The sequence below is a fragment of the Melospiza melodia genome, chromosome 1 (genome assembly GCF_035770615.1).
Source record: "Melospiza melodia melodia isolate bMelMel2 chromosome 1, bMelMel2.pri, whole genome shotgun sequence".
Taxonomy (NCBI): domain Eukaryota; kingdom Metazoa; phylum Chordata; class Aves; order Passeriformes; family Passerellidae; genus Melospiza; species Melospiza melodia.
The window spans coordinates 139,393,938-139,411,316 of record NC_086194.1 but is presented as its reverse complement, the minus strand read 5'-3'; the positions used below and the strand labels follow the sequence as shown (position 1 = coordinate 139,411,316).

At 40.8% G+C, this 17,379-nt stretch overlaps 2 protein-coding genes across 9 annotated transcripts in view; one reads left to right on the top strand and one right to left on the bottom strand.

The window, feature by feature from the left end:
* ARFGEF1 (ADP ribosylation factor guanine nucleotide exchange factor 1) overlaps positions 1-4,672 on the top strand; it is an 85,703-nt gene extending 81,031 nt beyond the window's left edge. For both annotated transcript variants that reach the window (XM_063169865.1, XM_063169856.1), the window contains exons 35-39: positions 154-293; positions 670-838; positions 1,325-1,463; positions 2,358-2,475; positions 3,217-4,672. In XM_063169865.1, coding sequence (XP_063025935.1) covers positions 154-293; positions 670-838; positions 1,325-1,463; positions 2,358-2,475; positions 3,217-3,381 — 731 coding nt within the window. In that variant the 3' untranslated portion in view covers positions 3,382-4,672. The remainder of the gene's footprint in view (positions 1-153; positions 294-669; positions 839-1,324; positions 1,464-2,357; positions 2,476-3,216) is intronic.
* Positions 4,673-7,393: 2,721 nt separating this feature from the next.
* The window catches only part of CSPP1 (centrosome and spindle pole associated protein 1), a 62,400-nt gene continuing 52,414 nt past the window's right edge, over positions 7,394-17,379 (bottom strand). For all 7 annotated transcript variants that reach the window (XM_063169797.1, XM_063169822.1, XM_063169806.1 and 4 more), the window contains 4 exons: positions 16,525-16,588; positions 13,193-13,308; positions 12,890-13,040; positions 7,394-8,197 (listed from right to left, as the gene is read on the bottom strand). In XM_063169797.1, the coding sequence (XP_063025867.1) occupies positions 7,968-8,197; positions 12,890-13,040; positions 13,193-13,308; positions 16,525-16,588 (561 nt within the window). In that variant the 3' untranslated portion in view covers positions 7,394-7,967. The remainder of the gene's footprint in view (positions 8,198-12,889; positions 13,041-13,192; positions 13,309-16,524; positions 16,589-17,379) is intronic.

Sequence of the window (17,379 nt, the reverse complement as noted above, 5' to 3'; positions counted from 1 at the left end):
TAACATGGTGATCTCTCCTGGTGTTAGTAATTCCAGCAGGTGGATTCCAGGTTTGCTTTACACATGTTCATGAAGTTAAACTGTTCTTCAACATACCCTCAAAACAGCTCAGAAAAGTTCTTTAGTTAACAAGTAATTTTCTTTCCTTTAAAGAATTTCCAGAACAGAAGTTATTTGCTGCTCTTTTGATCAAGTGTGTTGTGCAGCTGGAACTCATTCAGACGATCGACAACATTGTGTTCTTCCCAGCAACTAGCAAAAAAGAGGATGCAGAGAATCTAGCAGCAGCACAAGTAAGTGGAACTGATAGGTACCTCTCTTTTTAACAAATTTTCTTCCAAAGGTGTTAAGTTTCTCAAACTCCTGTAGCATCTGCTAATTTATAATTTTTACATGCATTTGAGAATTTCCATTGGCCTGTTGAGATCTTGTACAGCTTCCATTAAATTGCATTTGCTGTGCCAGGGCAGCACTGTGGAGATTTAAACATGTATTGCTCTAGGGGATTTGTATATCTGGGATGTGGATACCACCTTTAATACAGTGTTAAGTTTAAGTACAAATACAGATGTAAACAGGGTAGGATTGAGTTATCACAGGAGCTTGCTGAAAACAGTTGTGAATTTTTTCCTTCAAATCTTTTTCTTCCTGTTTCCCTTTTTTCAATAGAGAGATGCAGTAGACTTTGATGTCCATGTGGATACACAGGATCAAGGGATGTATCGTTTCCTAACATCACAGCAGCTTTTCAAACTTCTTGATTGTCTGCTGGAATCTCACAGATTTGCTAAAGCATTTAATTCAAACAATGAACAAAGAACTGCTCTCTGGAAAGCAGGTGAGTCAGTCCTCTTGAAGAAATACTTTGTGACAGTGTGAATTGACCCAAAAATAGGGCAGGAGTACTTTGATGCTAAATGTAAAAGTAGAAGCTTTGGCTCTATAAGTGTAGGATTCATAAAGGGAAGAGACCTAATCTGTGGAGGCGCAAATATCTCTGATTTCCTAAAATTTAAGGTTTCACTGAGGTACAGCTGCCAAGCTGATTCTTGGCTGTAGGTGTGAGTCCCATGCTTGGAAACTGCAGGCACAAGCACAGGTTTCACAGCCAGTTATAAACTGATACTAAAAATGGGTGCCAAACACAATTATGGCACGTATAAATAGGTTGATTTTTAGCAATGCTCCATTGTAATAAATATTATGAGAAAATAATTAACTGAGGTGATTCTTCTGTCTGTGTGCAGAAGATGCTAAGAAAGAGAAGTGGGGGACTGTAATAAACTGAACCAAAAATCTCAGTGGATGCTTGGAATTCCCATAGGTTTCAAAGGCAAGTCCAAGCCCAACCTGCTGAAGCAGGAGACGAGCAGCCTGGCCTGCGGGCTGCGCATCCTGTTCCGCATGTACATGGACGAGAGCCGCACCAGCGCCTGGGAGGAGGTGCAGCAGAGGCTGCTGAAGTAAGGCCCGTGGAGCTGAGCCTGTGGTGTTATTTCTCATGTTAAAGAAAGGGGGTGGGTGGTTTAAAAGGACAAACCATCTCTTGTTTGCAGTAAATTTCTAGAGCCGACACCTGTGTGTGGTGGTCACAGGTAATATTAAGAGGTTTATGTTCTGTGGGGAGTGCTGTGCCTCCAGCTACTGATGCTGTCTCTCCTTTTTGTTCCCATTGCATGTTTTGCAGGGAGAACAAAGATTTTTTTTCACCTTGTTTTGTATCATGTGGGTAGGTGGGGGCTCTTCTTTAAAAAGGAAAGCAGCTATCACCTAAGCCCTGTTTTTTCTTTCACTAACCTCAGGTATTTTAGGCAGCTGGCACTGTTTGTTCTCATTTTCAGAAATGGACACTGGGCTCTGGCAGCCTTGTGAGCATACAGAGGCCTTTGGCTCTTTTGGTTATTGATCTGAATGTTTTTTGTTTATAAAGTTTTCAAGCAACTGTTAGAATAAGGGAGGGCTTTAAACCTCACCAGCAACACTTAAGGCTAAGACTTAAAGACTAGGAAGCAGAGCTGAAAACTGCCTGGTTACATCAACATGAGATATTCCTAAAGCCCACGTAATGCTTTGTCAGATACCTCTCAAAGAGCACTTGATATGTTTCAAATACATTCACGGACAATATAATCACATTTTGTCAGCTTATTTATTACTAAAGTCCTAGGACTTTGGGTTTGACTTGAACAAGGTCACTGCTTTTTGTCATTAGCCAGGCTTAGAGCAGCTTTCATAAAGCAATGCTGTTCTACACCAGGGCTTTACACTGCCAGAATTTGCAAAGCCAGAGCTCTCTTTCTGCAGTAGAGCTCAGAAGGAAATGTGATTTATAATATTTTTGTGTCTTTTGTCTCCAGTGTCTGCAGCGAGGCTCTGAGCTATTTCCTCACTCTTACATCAGAAAGCCATCGGGAAGCCTGGACTAACCTTTTACTCTTATTTTTGACTAAAGTCCTGAAGATAAGTGATGAAAGGGTAAGTAACTGTTTGCAATGATGTTTGAGATGACATGTACAGGTAAGAAGTAGTTCCAGACTGGTTCATCACACACAGTTACAGACTTGACTTTGAAAGCTCCTGCTGCTCTGTAGACGCTCTCGTGTTGAGGGAATATACATTCAAACTGCACTTGACAGATACTGACACTAATAATTCAGTGTGAAGGTGCAATGAGTGATAAAATAAAATGTGTCAGAGAAGTTTAAAGATGCTGGAATCCTTTAGAAGTGTGTGTTAAATTGTTTTTTACCCCTCTCCTGCTGAGGAAGACAATTAGTGATGATATTTTATTCAAAGAATTAACTCTTGTTTCTGCTGCCAGTGCTGCAGGTACACATACATCTTGACCTTCTCCAAAGCAGTTCTGCAGTAAATAAATCCCTGTTTAATCTCCCTCTAAGAACACTTGGCTGAAATAATTAAGTGATGAAAAAGGCCAACTGCAAGAAAAAAGCTCATAATAGAAAAATATTTCCTCTTGGAGAATAAGCATTAGTAAGGAGCTTTGTGTAGCTGGTGAGCATCTGTCAGAGTATATCACAGCTGTCTTAGCCTTATTCTAGCACTGCTAATTTCAGTTGTAAAGGTGTTTCTGCTTGTCGCTTTGTGGGTTTCTCACCCTCATTTGGGAGAGTATTTAATATTCTGATTTTGCAGTGTGCTTTCTGAGGTGTACCCATGTATAACAGAGTTATTTCTTGTTTGTTTTCTCCTCAGTTCAAGGCCCATGCCTCGTTCTACTACCCTTTGCTGTGTGAAATCATGCAGTTTGACCTGATTCCTGAGCTCCGGGCTGTGTTGCGAAGGTTTTTCCTGCGGATCGGGGTGGTTTTCCAGATATCCCAACCACCAGAACAAGAGCCTGGGATAAGCAAGCATTAGCAGATAGTGATGCTCTGTTTCCAAGTTTATATTCCTCAGCTAAATAAAAGGACCAGGTAGCTGGGCCATTGTGTCTGGATCTCCATGTAAACGGTTTCTTTCTCTGGCAGTGTGTATCCAAGGGTTAACGGTACAGACGCTTCCAACTGTAATTAAGGCTTGCAGCACTCCAGTCCCTCTCTTTCCTGGCGGATTCTCTCCCATCGGTTTCTCTTGCCTGGCTCCTGCTGAGCACAGAGCCAGTTTATAGCACAGTCTCCCTTGTCAGCACGGGCTGCAGTGTCCTTTACTGTCCCTGACAGCAGCATAGCAACAGATGTTTATGGCGGGTGTGAAAGTGAAGTGTACCCAAAGAAACATATATATGTAAAGGTTTGAGCTTCTGCGAGAAGTACAACTCAGGAGAGCTGTATTTTGAAGGATAAAATGTTTATAGTGAAAAGAAAATGGAGATTATTGTTCATGGAAAAAAATATTTAGCAACTATGTCTGATATTCTAAGATTTTTGCACACTCAGGCTGTCTGAGACATTGGTAATCATCCTTCTGTGAAAATGTACAGAGATGCAGATCTGTAATATAAACTCTTTAACATTATACAGTTCTTCCCAAATTATTTTATTTCTGTAATACTGATTTGTTGAAAGCCCATAACTCTTCCTTGTTTACCAAATGCACTAGAAGTTTGGGTTTCTTTTTTGGGTTGTGATTTTTTTTTTTCTTCCTTTTTTGTTATTTTTGTTTTGTTTTGTTTCATTGTAGCCCAGAAGTTATTGTTGCCGACTTTTGTCAAGAACAGCGGTAGAAATATCACGACTGACATAACTACCTGTAATATACTTGTTTTAGGGCTTTGAAATATAACGAGCCATTGAAATGATGATCCTTCAAGGACTGGAACTTGAATCACTGCAAACAAGTCTAGGTTGTGTCTGCTGTCAGATGTTTTTTGGTTGATGTAGATTTCACTCTTATGTACAGAATTTAATGTTGGATATATTCAAGTAACAAATCTGGCATGGTTTGGGGATGGTTAAATTTATTGGAAATGTATTCATACTGTGAATTGTGCTCTGATGGTTAACAGACGAGATTGTCAAGCATTCTGTATTACAATGGATGTAGAAATTTTTTTCAGATGGACAAAATGTATATGGTACAGATATGTAAAGTTTTCTATGTAAAAAAATTCTGTACAACTTTCTGTACAATATTTGGTTCTCATCTGGCATATTCTAATCAGGTTATAGGTCAATAAAGTTTTTGAACTCTTTCATCAGTGCAATCAAAACCAGTCTAATCCACAGCTACTTGTTTTACAGTTTGCTTTGCCTCTCATGCTTTTGTTTCAAAGGAGCAAACCCCAGACCCTGGGAGCAGAAAGCTGGGTGCTCTCTGGGTGCCTGGGATGCCTCTTCTCACTGTTAGAGACAAATACAAGGGGAAAGGAGTGGTAAATTAAAAAAAAAAAAAAAAGGTGGGCAGGGCTGGAGGAGAATAAAAGCGCTACATGTACTGGCCAGATGGACCCCATAGCGCTGCACAGAAAGAAGCTCAGAGCTGCACTTTGCTCTCTGGGGATTAAAACACAAGCACCAAACAGCTGCTGGATAAAGGGGGAAGGGAAGGGAAGGGCTGGGATTACAGTTCTGCTGACTTGGAACACATCAGCCCGCTCAGCTGTGTCAGTGTCTTCAGTTTTGCTAGTAAGAGTGGGATTGGATTGTTCTCCAGTGTCTTCCCACAAAACTCCTGACTGGCATGGGAGAGCAGTGGGAAGAGCAAGGTGTGTGAGGGAGCCTCCTGTCCTTCAGGGTGATGTATCTGCCACAGACATTCACAGCAGGCTCCAAAAGCAGTTCAGTGCAATAGCTATTGGAAAAGCCAGAAAAGGGAATTAAATGCTGTGACCTGTGGTTCAGAATTTGCTCACAAAGTTAATTGAGGTGGAGCAAAACCAAATAGCAATTACCAGAGTCAGAAGGGGTAGAATTGAGGTTATTTCAATTAATTGTAGCCTTTCCTCTTGGACTGTATTTTACTTGCTCAGTTTGTTGTGCTGTGCTTTAATCTTAAACTGCTGTGTTAGGCCAGACCTAAGGTCCTTGACAGTGACCAGTAATAATTTTTAGGGTGAGTATAATGTGTCCCATCCTATTCATTGTCTCACTCTCCCCCATGGTTTTACTGTTCTGAGACCATTGCCAGGGTGTCCCTGACACTGCTGCCCGGAGCACTGTTTAAACAGCCCCTGTTCCTTGTGTGTCTGCCCAATTGCTTCTAATCATCTGTGTTCAAGACAGAGCAGTGAGTACAATGAATTATCTAAAACCTTGGGCAGTTGGTGTTTCGGGGCTCTTTCTGGTTTTAAACCTCACTGCTTTATTGTTTTGTTGTGTACTCCTCTTCAGTAAGGACATTATTCTTTTATAGCCTGGCCTTTTCATGCCTTATTTATTGCTCATGTGGAAAAGGCCCCATAGCTGTTTAATTTGGGGTCACTGGGGCTGAGCTTTGGTGTCATTGTAACTCTTCTGTGCCTCTCTTCAGTTCTTGCAATGCCAGAGCAGCACCAGGTGTGCCCTGGGCATTGTGTTCAACTTGCAGCTCTCTGAACACTCACATATAAGATCATTGTCAGAAATCTGGTTCTCCTTTAGTGATCTCAGTATCCATCAGGGCTGGGACTGCAGATAGATTTATTTTGTAGGTGAGGCTGTCAAGATAAAAGGTTAGGGAGGCAGAAGGGCCCTGCCAAAAGCTGAACTTTGGAGAGGCAGAGAGCACTGAAGAAAGATTTGAAAAGGGAAGATGCAAAGGATTCAGTGTCCTGAGTAGTGCCCAAGGGAGGGAAGCTGCAGGAAGAGTGGAATTCATGGTGCTAAGGGCTGCTGAGCAGTGAGGTTAAAGTAACTGCAGTGGTTTCAGGCCACAGCACAGGTGAAGAAAGTAATTCAAACAAGGGGTTGTGCCACATCCTGGCCTTGAACTGGAGGAAAGGAATGCCAGGTTCTGATGGTCTGTGGCAGTTATGAAACTTACTGCAGTGAAATGAGGGTGGCTTTTTAGGGAAACACTAAATGCTCCTCCTGGGGAAAAATCTCCAATTAAAATTAAGGAAATAATAGTTAAACTCTGTAGGCAGTTAGATGAGGAAGAGAAATTCTGCATCTGGCCTGGAGTTGGTACAGTGAATGTGTCTCCAACTTGTGAGGCAACTGGAGACAGCCATCAGGGCAGGTGACAAAGTATAAAAGGCAGAAGGTGGACTTTGGCATGAGAGGGTGGTAAGTGTATTATTAGAAAGCATTGTCACAAAGTTATTTCCTCAGTCTCTGGGAAGTCCAGCCTGAAGCAGCCACGCAGCCTGAGGTACCTGCTCCAGCCCAGGTCAGGGACTGCCCAGTGCCCCTGCTTGAGTGGCCACAGCTGTCAGACCCACACTGTTGAACCTTCTCACTGCTGAACTAGAAATTCTGGGTAAGAATTACCCTGACTTGGCAAATCCTCTTTGGGAAGGAATGTGCTAAGCCCATGAAGCTCAACAGCACACAGGTTTGAAAGTACATCTGTGAGTAAACAGTGCCTGCCCTCATCATGGAACTGCTGTAGCCTTCTGTCAGGTTTACAAAAGCTTGAAGGTGGCAATGTAGTAAAAACAAAAGACCTTGTAAAAAGTTCTTGTTTTCATCAGTGGTTTGTTAGGGTCATTTTTCCCCCTGTTGATCAGGTTTAGGCCTCTGGGTGAGAATTTCCTAACCAAAAGGAAAGTTGCAGCTTTACCCCAGCTTCACCTTGGTTGTGTAGTTCACTGAACTCCTAAAATCTTGCTCCAGTCCTTCTTGCTAAAGCTCTGTGCTCTTAGTGAAGAGATTTTCCATGTTTCCATGTGTTTTTATTTCTTTGGAGACAGCCTTAACACTCCAGTTTGTTCATGAGTAAATAAAAGCTGAAGCAAATCATAAATTAAGAAAATGGAAGTCGGCTTTCACAGTTTTTATAACAAAAATAATTTTAGTAACAAAATACTTATTAACTCTTCAATCAGAAACATAAATATATTCAACAATATCTGTATTTTCAGCACACAACAAGTCAGGGAATGTAAGACACATTGTTAATAGTATTTTTTTTTTCCATGAAAGTGTTAGCTGTGTTTTCATGCAGGACAGCCTTTATCCTGTATGAAAACCAAGTGTCCTTGTTCAAGTTACTCTTTGGGTAAAAACCTATTGCCCTTCTGCTCTTGGGCTGTTCTAATGCCAGAAAGTTTCAGAGTTTGACTATAAACCTAAAAAAAAATCTTTGATTTAATATCAAATTCACACACACCACACTCTGTTTCTGAGGCTGAAACTTAAGTTGTACAAAAAGTGCAAAAGCCGCCAAGCTATTCCTCCACGTCCCACGTCCCGGAACAGAAAACATCCCTGCGCTCCACCTCCGTTGCACTGCAGCGGCTGATCCTTTATTATTGCTATTTGCAGTGACACACACAGCTCCACTCTGCACGCGGGGAGAGCCCTCCCTCCCTGCGGCATTCCCGGCAGGACCGAGCGCTCCCTCCCGGCGCTTCCCGGGCGGAGTCAGCCGTGCGCGGTGGAGAGGCCGTGCCAGCCCATGGGCAGCGCGCTCTGCGGGGACAGCGGCCCTGTGCCCTGCGGGGACAGCTGCCCTGCCCCGGGCTGCTCCGCCAGCAGCCGCCGCAGCGTGGCCGACGTGCCCGGCCGCAGCCAGGGCTCGGTGTCGGTGGAGCTGGCCTGGGACTGGGCGCGCCTCAGCAGGTCATCCACATCCCCTAGGGAAATGTCATCACCTGAGAGAGAGAGGAGAGCAACACGGCTGTTAGACCCGACAGCACGACACGGGGCAGGCTTGGCTGCAAATAAAAAAAAAAAAAAAATATATATATATATATATATATATATATATATGTGTGTGTGTATGTGTGTGTGTGTGTGTGTGTGTGTGTTTATATATATATATACATACATACATATACACACACACATATATATACATATACATACACACATATACACGCACACATATATATACATATATATATACACACATATACACACACACATATATATACATATACATACACACATATACACGCACACATATATATACATATATATATACACACATATACACACACACACATATATATATACACATATATATACATACATGTACACACACATATATATACACACACACACATACACGCACACACACATATATATACACACATACACACACATATATATACATACACACACACACACATATATATATACACACATACACACACACACACATATGTATCTATATATAATAATGCTTTAAAATTATATATATATAATAATGCTTTAAAATGATATATAAAATAATGCTTTTAAATGACGTCTCTACTTAGCACACGTCTGCTGATGTTCTGGGGAATTAGGCCTCAACAGCTCCTCCCCAGCAGCTCAGTGAGGGGATGAGGATACAGGCACAGGTGGGTGGACTCAGCAGAGGGTTCTTGCTTTCCAAAAAACTTCTATTTAGGGAGAATCTAATCTGTCAGTGCCTGTATGCATAAAGATGCATGTGAAATAAGGCCATTCCATTACAGTGGCCTGACTGAACCTTGTAAAAATGTAAGGGGATAGAATATAAGTAAATAAAGGTAGTGTAGAAAGTAATCTTATCCCCTGAAGAGTTGCAGCTGGGATAATTATTAAAGATTAGAAGCAGGCCTGACTTTAACAGGCCACAGCTGTAAGAAGAGTGTTATAAAAGAGTGGATTGGTGGGAACTGGCATCAGTTTGCTACTGTGAGAAGAAGAAAGAGTCAGTGCTTAGAGGAGCTACCTATGAGAAGCATCACAGAAGTACGAAACTCTAGCAATATGGAACCCTTGCAATATAACAACAACATATAAACAGTCTCCTACTGAGGAAGAATTGTTTTAACTTGGTTTAATAGTGCAAATACAAGTGAGCCTGTGCATCACAGCCCAAAACCTCAGGGAATGTCATGCTGAAAGTGGCTAAGTTGGGATCTTCCAGCTACAAAACAAGCCTCACCTAACAAAAACCAAAACTGCCATGTCTATGAACTTGGGGTCATTATCACTCTGAACTCTACTGTTACTTGTTTCAATTCTGTCAGCAATTATACATACATCTAATACCTTAAACAAGGTATTTGTTGTTTGATAATCCAACCTTGTTGGATTATCAAACAACATACTTATACTAACATTTTTACTATATATGAAAGGGTATAAAGATATAAGTTCCTCTGTACTGTTCATTTTTTTGCTTCACAGCATCTAAATTTTTACATACTTAAACAAAAAATTATGCAAATCCCCTCTATCTATAACAACTGAAAAATGCAATGTTTTCCTCTTAAAACTGAATCATGTCAATGAAGAGGTTCTGGTTTCTTGGTGATAAAGGTGGGCAGAAACATGTTTAAAGACTGTGGAGTAGGAAAAAAAAATCAACATTTTTGCAGAAACATCCTAATTCAAGCAAAACAGAATTGCATATTATTTAGTGACTGAATAATTCACCTAAGTAATTAACAATGCAATTTAAGTATTTAGATGATTTTACCAATTTCAGGGTTTTATTCTTCAAAAATGACGACTTTTAAAAATGAGATTTTAAACCAAAGCTTCTGTGAAGATTCTCATTAAAAACTGAAAGTTGATGGTCTGAGCATGGGCGTGAAGCTCCTCCAAGGCCTGGAGAAGCAGCAGGCAGGTGTGCAGGGGTGAAGGGAAGGACAGAACAGCACAACCCCACATCCACTGGGAGCAAGGGCTCAGCTTCCCTCTTTGTCTGTTAGGTGGGATTGCAGGTTCTAGAACAAAATGCCAAATACTTTTTGTTCCAAAAGAACTTGGCAGGAATCATTAGTTCTGTCACATCACACAGACAGTGATCTGATCATCCTCCAAGCCCTCCCAGTCTGGTTAAAACTTGTCTGCAACACTAGAAGTGAGAGCAGACCTCCCTCTCTCTGGGGCCTGCCATCTCCTGGGCTTGAAGCTGGCGGAGTGAATCTCTTTGTCTCCTCAGTCCTGGGTCAGAGCAAATCTCTTGTGAGTTGGAACCCACAGTTTTTTGCATTTGTAGGTTTAGAGGGGTTAACAGCACACAGCAGGAAAACTGATACCTAAAGAAAAGAACTTTCTGTTTGCTGCTTTAAGAGATGATAAATAACAACTAAAACAAGGTTGTTGAGAGACAAACTGGGAATGTCCAGGCCAGGGGGCTGCATTTCCCCACATGTAACTACTTCTGCCTTTACAGCAAAGCCTTTAGATCTTGCAGATGGCAGAGGCAAGATCACAGTGCACATCACTGGATCAGACTCACTTGGTGCTGCTTTTAGAAAGCTCAGCACATCAGCTGCACTGCAGAACTTCTTCATCATGAATTTCAACACTTCACACACTCCCTAGAAAACTGTCCTTAATTGGGACACACATCAACACTCTGGATAATTCAGTTTGCATGAGGAGGCTGAGGGTAAGGAAAGCTTTTCCTTAGCATGAAATCCTGCTTTAGAAATGGAATGGTATCTGGATTCCTGCAGAACACCAACAGCAGCACATCTTGTGTGCCCAAACTGTGAGAATTCCCTCTTCTGTATCTGAGCCTGCTCTTGTTTATGCCCACAGGAACACACATACCTTGCCTGACAGAGACTCCATCACCCAAATATTCACCAAGTCTACACTGATGGGAATTTTTCTGGATGAGTAAAAATGGAGAGGGCCTGACTCCTTTTGTCAAATTTTCCAATTAAGAAAACAATACTAGGATGCCTTTAGGATTCCCACATCAGTCCCATAGCAGAAAGTGAACTGCTGTGAACAGAGCCTCCTTATTGAAGCAGATCAGCTCTGAATTTAGAATTTATCAAAGCCTGTGAATTGCCATCTCTGGTCATTTCAAGGGAAGATAACCAGGTTCCTTAGTTATACATTTGAGAGATTTGTTTTCTCTCAGCAGTGTCTCTGAGGGCAGAGGAGAAATGACAGACCTGGCTGCTCAGAAAGCAAGAGGATGCCACAAAGGTTATTTCAGACTGTTAGGGAAAAGGAGTAAAAAGGCTTGGCTTCACTCATTTGTTCTGTAACATCCCTGAGCACAAGTAGGGAACAGGAGGAAAGCAGCAGTGCAGCCTGAACCACCACAGCTGAGCAAGAGGATCTATTGCTGCCTTTCCAAGAGGCACAAATGCCAAGGATGAGTGATAAGTCCCCATGTGCTCCAGAGAACAAGCTACATACAGACATATAAATATATATATACACATATCAAAATTATATTTATCTAAAGGCTGAAGCTCTGGAGGCTGTGACAAACAGAAGGCAAGCAAAATAAAAAGTGTAGTGCATATGATATGAGGTGAAATTATAAAAGAGGTGAGATACAATAAAGATACTTAAGTAGTGGTAGTTCACATAGCAAATATATCTGGGTGGAGTAAAATTAGTAAAGATTTTATTTAGATTATAGAAGAAAATTAGTATGAATAGAGTTTATTTTTAGTGACTTAAAACCACAGTGAGATGGCTAAAACAAACAAAAAAAAGGATGAAGTGCTTGTAAGAGTACCCATAGCAACAGAATCAAAAATACTGCCAGCATCTGTACTCTCTCTAAGTTTATAAAAAGGATACTGATACTGTAATTGCCTAGACAGCATAGCAACCACCTCCCAAAAAAAAGGGAGATTTCAGACTCGTATGAAAGAATCATTAGCACAAAGTGTATGAACTGGGTCTCGATCCATGTGAGAAATGAAAGGCCATTAATGGTTGCCATGATTGGCACTTCATACACAAAGGGATCTAGATCAGGCAGCCACCATTTGGAGATGCTCCAAGACAACTCCCAGCACCTGATGTAAGAAACTTGGAATGAATTCAAGTGTGTGTGCAGTGGAAGAGGTATCAGTATCAAATACTCACATACTCAAATACTGAATGATCATTCATATTAACAAACCACTAGAAAATCAAATTAACTAGAAACTGAAGTACTTCATCATACACAGCTCTCTGGCATATCTTCATGCTGGTTGGAGCACAGACATCTGACTCCCAGGAATGCCAACAGACTCACAAAGGCACCTCATCATCATTCACCACTCGGGTGTTTTATTTCTTCCCACTGCCATTGCAGCTGTGCAGCTGGATATCCCCATCCTGCTGCCCACACTGCAGTGCTGCTCACAGGACAAGCAGGAGTGGCTACCAGACAGGAATATAAGAATCTTTTCCTACTCTCCTCCTCTAAACTTAGTCTGAAGCAGTTGTGTTGAGGCGTGCTGGGGAAGCCCTTGTACCAGCTACAGAGCTCCACAAATAACCCCTGTGTTTGATCTCGTTGCTCACTGTTCTGCTACATGAAGCCTACTATTATTTGTTCCTTTAATTACTGTAATTACTCAGTGTTCACTGCATCATTTGTGCTACAGGGAGCATACCCAAGGAAGGAGATTTCTGCTGGAGCTCAGTCAGTCTGTGCAGTCGCTCCTCGTTCCTGCCTTTCCCCTGCTCCACGTCGAGGCTGAAGTTGGAGTGCAAGGAGAAGCTGTCAGGCTGCAGCAACGGGGCCTGCCCTGCTGGAACCTCCTCCTGCAGGGAACCCAAAAATGCACACATCCTTCAGTTCAACAGCACCCTTTTTAAAAGTGTAAATAACTGCAGGTGTGCTCCCTCAGGAGCCATGACACGGAGTCACTGTGGAAGCACAGGGACTGGCTGACATTGCATCTGTCAGTTCTTACATGTACAGCACTCTCCACAGCTCTCTGCTTCAGTCTTCTCCTCTCCCTTGCAGAAAGTGGATGCTGTGGCAATAAATTCACTTCTTCTAAGGCAGAAAACATTTCCCCATTAGCACCTGGAAAAACAGGTAAAATCATTCTCAAAGGAATTGAAATACCAGAGAGTGCTCCAACCTATTTATGTTTTGAAACAAGCCAGTATGTTGTACGTGACTCCATCACAGGAGTGTATTCATTACAAATCCTGTTTATACCCAGACCTTTAAAGCAAATGAGTACTCAAATGAGCACAGCACCTATCTTTGAAAGAGAGAACACTTGGAAAATCAGAGTCATAAATAAATATGCTACATGACATATATAATAACATTACATGCACTGTGTTATATGGAATATGATAACAAAATCTATGCCTTAATCACACATCCTTGGTCATACCTCTGCCTTATCATGTAACAAAATGTTACATTTTCCTACCAGAAAATGTATTCTTCTGTTCATACAAGAATAAATAACTACACTTTTTGATCATACTTGTATCACATCACAGTGGGAGGAGTTTAATCTTTTTTTATAATACACATGACCCCTAAGGTCATGTCTGTGCTTCACACTTGTCTATTTCCCCCTCTGTTGTTGACTCTGGAAACTCAAACACAAACTGTTTCAAACAAGTGCTTCTGTTTTTTCCTGCAGGAGAGTACCCCCAGCCTGGGGCTGGCTGCTGGCTTTGCTGCTGCTTGGTGCAGACAGTGGGCTCTGTTTCCTCCTGCAGCCCCTCTGGCATCCTCAGGAACAGCCCCGCAAAAAGAAAGACTCTGCTCAACAAAACCTCTGCAGAATCCACTGCCACCAACTACTCTTTGTGACAACAAAGTCATGTTTTGGAGAAGTGGTTAGTCCAGTATATCACATAAAATAAAAAAAAAAAAAAATTAAAGGACAAATGTGTGTCAATTCTAAACATAAGAATCAAAGTATAATTTTGAAATGGTGTAAGGCTAACAAATCATGTATCAGAATTCCAGCTACAAGACCAGCTGAACTTCACTATATTCAAAACAGTGCTATTACATGGAATATAAAAAATGGTTTAACAGTGTGAATTTGTCAAAACAAAGGGCAAGCTTAAGAATTTATTTGTACCATTAGTGTATCATCAGTATCAGATGCTACCTGTTCCTGTAAGCATCAATCATTCAGATCCTGCTGCACAGAGATGCTTTTAAATCATTCCATTAACACTAATGGATTCTAGGGTTTTCAATGAGGCAAAAAAAGGAAACAAGAAACTAATTTATTTCTAACTGCCTCAAACACTTTATTTCTAACTGCCTCAAATTTCAGAGCCCTAGGACATAAACTCGTATGTAATGCTGACATAACAGATGTCAAAACTGAGTTGGATTTTAAACCCAACCAAAAAAACCTCAAGCAAAACAGAGGGAAGTGTTGCACTGCTCTTAGGAAATGGCAAACACTGTTACCATAACCCCTTGTATTTCACCAAGGACCCTCAGACAATGTGAGCAGCACAATTCACAGAGACGGCAGCCCACAGAGACAATGACAGTTTTTATTTTTCATTTCAGGGATGGAAGTCACCAGATTAATATTCAGAATGTTAGTAGCTATTTCTAAAGCCCAAACAATGCAAAGGATAACATATTCTTAGTTAATGAATACAGCTCACTATTGAAGAACATGGTTTGCATCAGCCATAAATGATCTGGGGGAAAAGGAAAAAAGGGGGTGGGGGGAATAAAAAATATGTTAGGTTCACTCAAACACCTCACTAAACTGCAAGTACCAGGTGGATGGGAAGAAGAAGGGAAAGGGTTAGAGCACTATAAATACCATGAACCTTAGGAAATAACCAAGAACACTCCATTCCAGAGCTGGCAGCCTCCCAGCAGATGAAAGGACACAGTTCACAGAAGGCACAGGTTGGATATTTATCCACACAATAGTGCTGATGGTGAACAGGGATTCAAAAATGCTAATTGCAGCTGGTGAAAACCAACCTGTGAAAGGCTTATGAAATGCAATCAGCTACAGCTCACTGGAAGCTGGAAGAGCCCTGCACGTGTGCCCTGCATCTTGTGTTCCTCTCCATGAGCCTGTCCTGGCTGAGATGGGATATTTGGCTCCAGCCTGGACTGGTGGGCTCTCCTGAGGCATCCTTTCACCACTGGGCTGCACTAACACACAGTAATGCTTAACCTGAGAAGGAAGGTATTGCAGGGAGAACCAAATGCACTGAACAAGGCTGAAAGCCCCACCCTGTGCCACGTTCTACCCTGTACTCCAGGACTTGCACATTAACAGAATGGGCTTGAATACACTTCAAATGAAAAATTCTGCTTTTAACCAAAGCCAGAGATAATAATAATCAGTTTACAGAAACACTGTTTCATTAAAAAGTACCTGCTTGACTCTACTGCATCTCCCCTACGGCAAAGAATAAAAACCTTGCAAGATGATTTCCCATAGATGACTGTAAGAAATTTCAAGATACTGAAATGCCTGCTAATGGAAAATAACATGTAAAGGCCTGAGCTGGTTGGGTTTTTCTAGTAACTGGAAATAAAAGAGCCCTTTTACATCCACCCATATAAAGGCTGAATAGAGAGACATTACATGAGGCAGTCTATACAAAAATCTTTAGAAAACTAAAAATCTTCTGCTTCAGATGATGAATAAGTGACAATGTTTATGAGTGTAATGTTGCAAGTGAAATGAAATAAAATATGAGCAGCAGAAAAGTGACTAATTTAACATGAATTGCTATTTTATACCCATATAATCATACTTAAAATCAAGCATGCTTGTAAATCAAAAGAATAACCATGAAAAGAATTGCTGACTGTCTAAGACTTTTGTATTTCACTGTGGACAGACTGCAATTGTAAGCTGTGATTGTCAATAAATTATTTGCAGCAGAACAATAGAAAAGCATTGCCCGTGCTACCATTGTAACACATTTCCTGAATAAATATTGGCTTTTCCTTATCCAAAGCTGGGAAGATGTCAAAAAAAGCCTCTTGAAAGCCTCCCAGAGCAAGAAGCTTTCTCATGAAAAGATGCAATGTGGTAAAGAGCAACTGAGCACCATCATTAAATTTAGGTGTCATCTACACAATTTTGTTGCAGTAAAATTTCATAAATCTCTGCATTTTAATTTGGAGACATAACTTCCTAATACTTCAAACCAATCACCATAGCTACAACACTGCAATTTTTAAAACAATAATAATCATTTTAGAGACACAGCTTTAGACTAAACCATGTGTCTGTACACCCACATTGGTTAAGGGGAGGTAGAAACTCACCAATAAAAGCACTATCCGATTCCAACAGGGAATTTTTCTGGAATTCATTAGATTTGTTCCTGAACTACAAAAGTGAAACAGAAAAAAAGGAAATTCAGAGGCTTTAATACATTTCTGGGGCCAAATGATAATTAATGTAAATTAATTGCCAAACTTCTGCAAAGCAAAGAGCAGCTCTACAGTGTTAATGTTCTACTAACCCTGACTTTGTGGTTCTAAAAACCCAATACATTTTTAAAGAATTCATATTCTTTTTAAGCACTAGGGTTTGGTTTTTTTTCCTTTTCAGTATAAATCCCATTTGCTGAAATTACACATGACAGCTGTTGTGGTAATTTGTGTAACACAGACATTTCCATCAAGAAATTGCTCTGTGTCACTCTGTGTAAGGTTCAGAACAGTCAGTGCTCCAAGTGAGCTTTGCACTTAAGGTTTGTATGAAGTATTGATCAAATGAAGAATAGTTTCTTATGTTTAACTTATCCCACCACATAGAATCTTTGACATTAAAGCATTAAAATAACAAATTTCTACATCATAATAGCAAGCACTAAGACCAATACTCATAGCTCACATCATAGTTGCAACCATTTATTACAGAAATCCTACTGAGGAATAATTTATGTTGAAAACCACTCTAAAATCAAAGCAGTAGAAACTACCAGAGGAAACAGAACAAGAGAAAACAAATCTTTTACTGCAAAGCATTGCTCTGAATGATAATTTCAGGCATTAAATTACAACAATAAAGTGCATTAATCTGATTATTTTTTTAAATAAAAACTGTTTCATTTCTGCATTTAGTTACAGTATTATCCTCAAGGTTAATGTCTTTGCTGTTGCACAGTCTCCTGT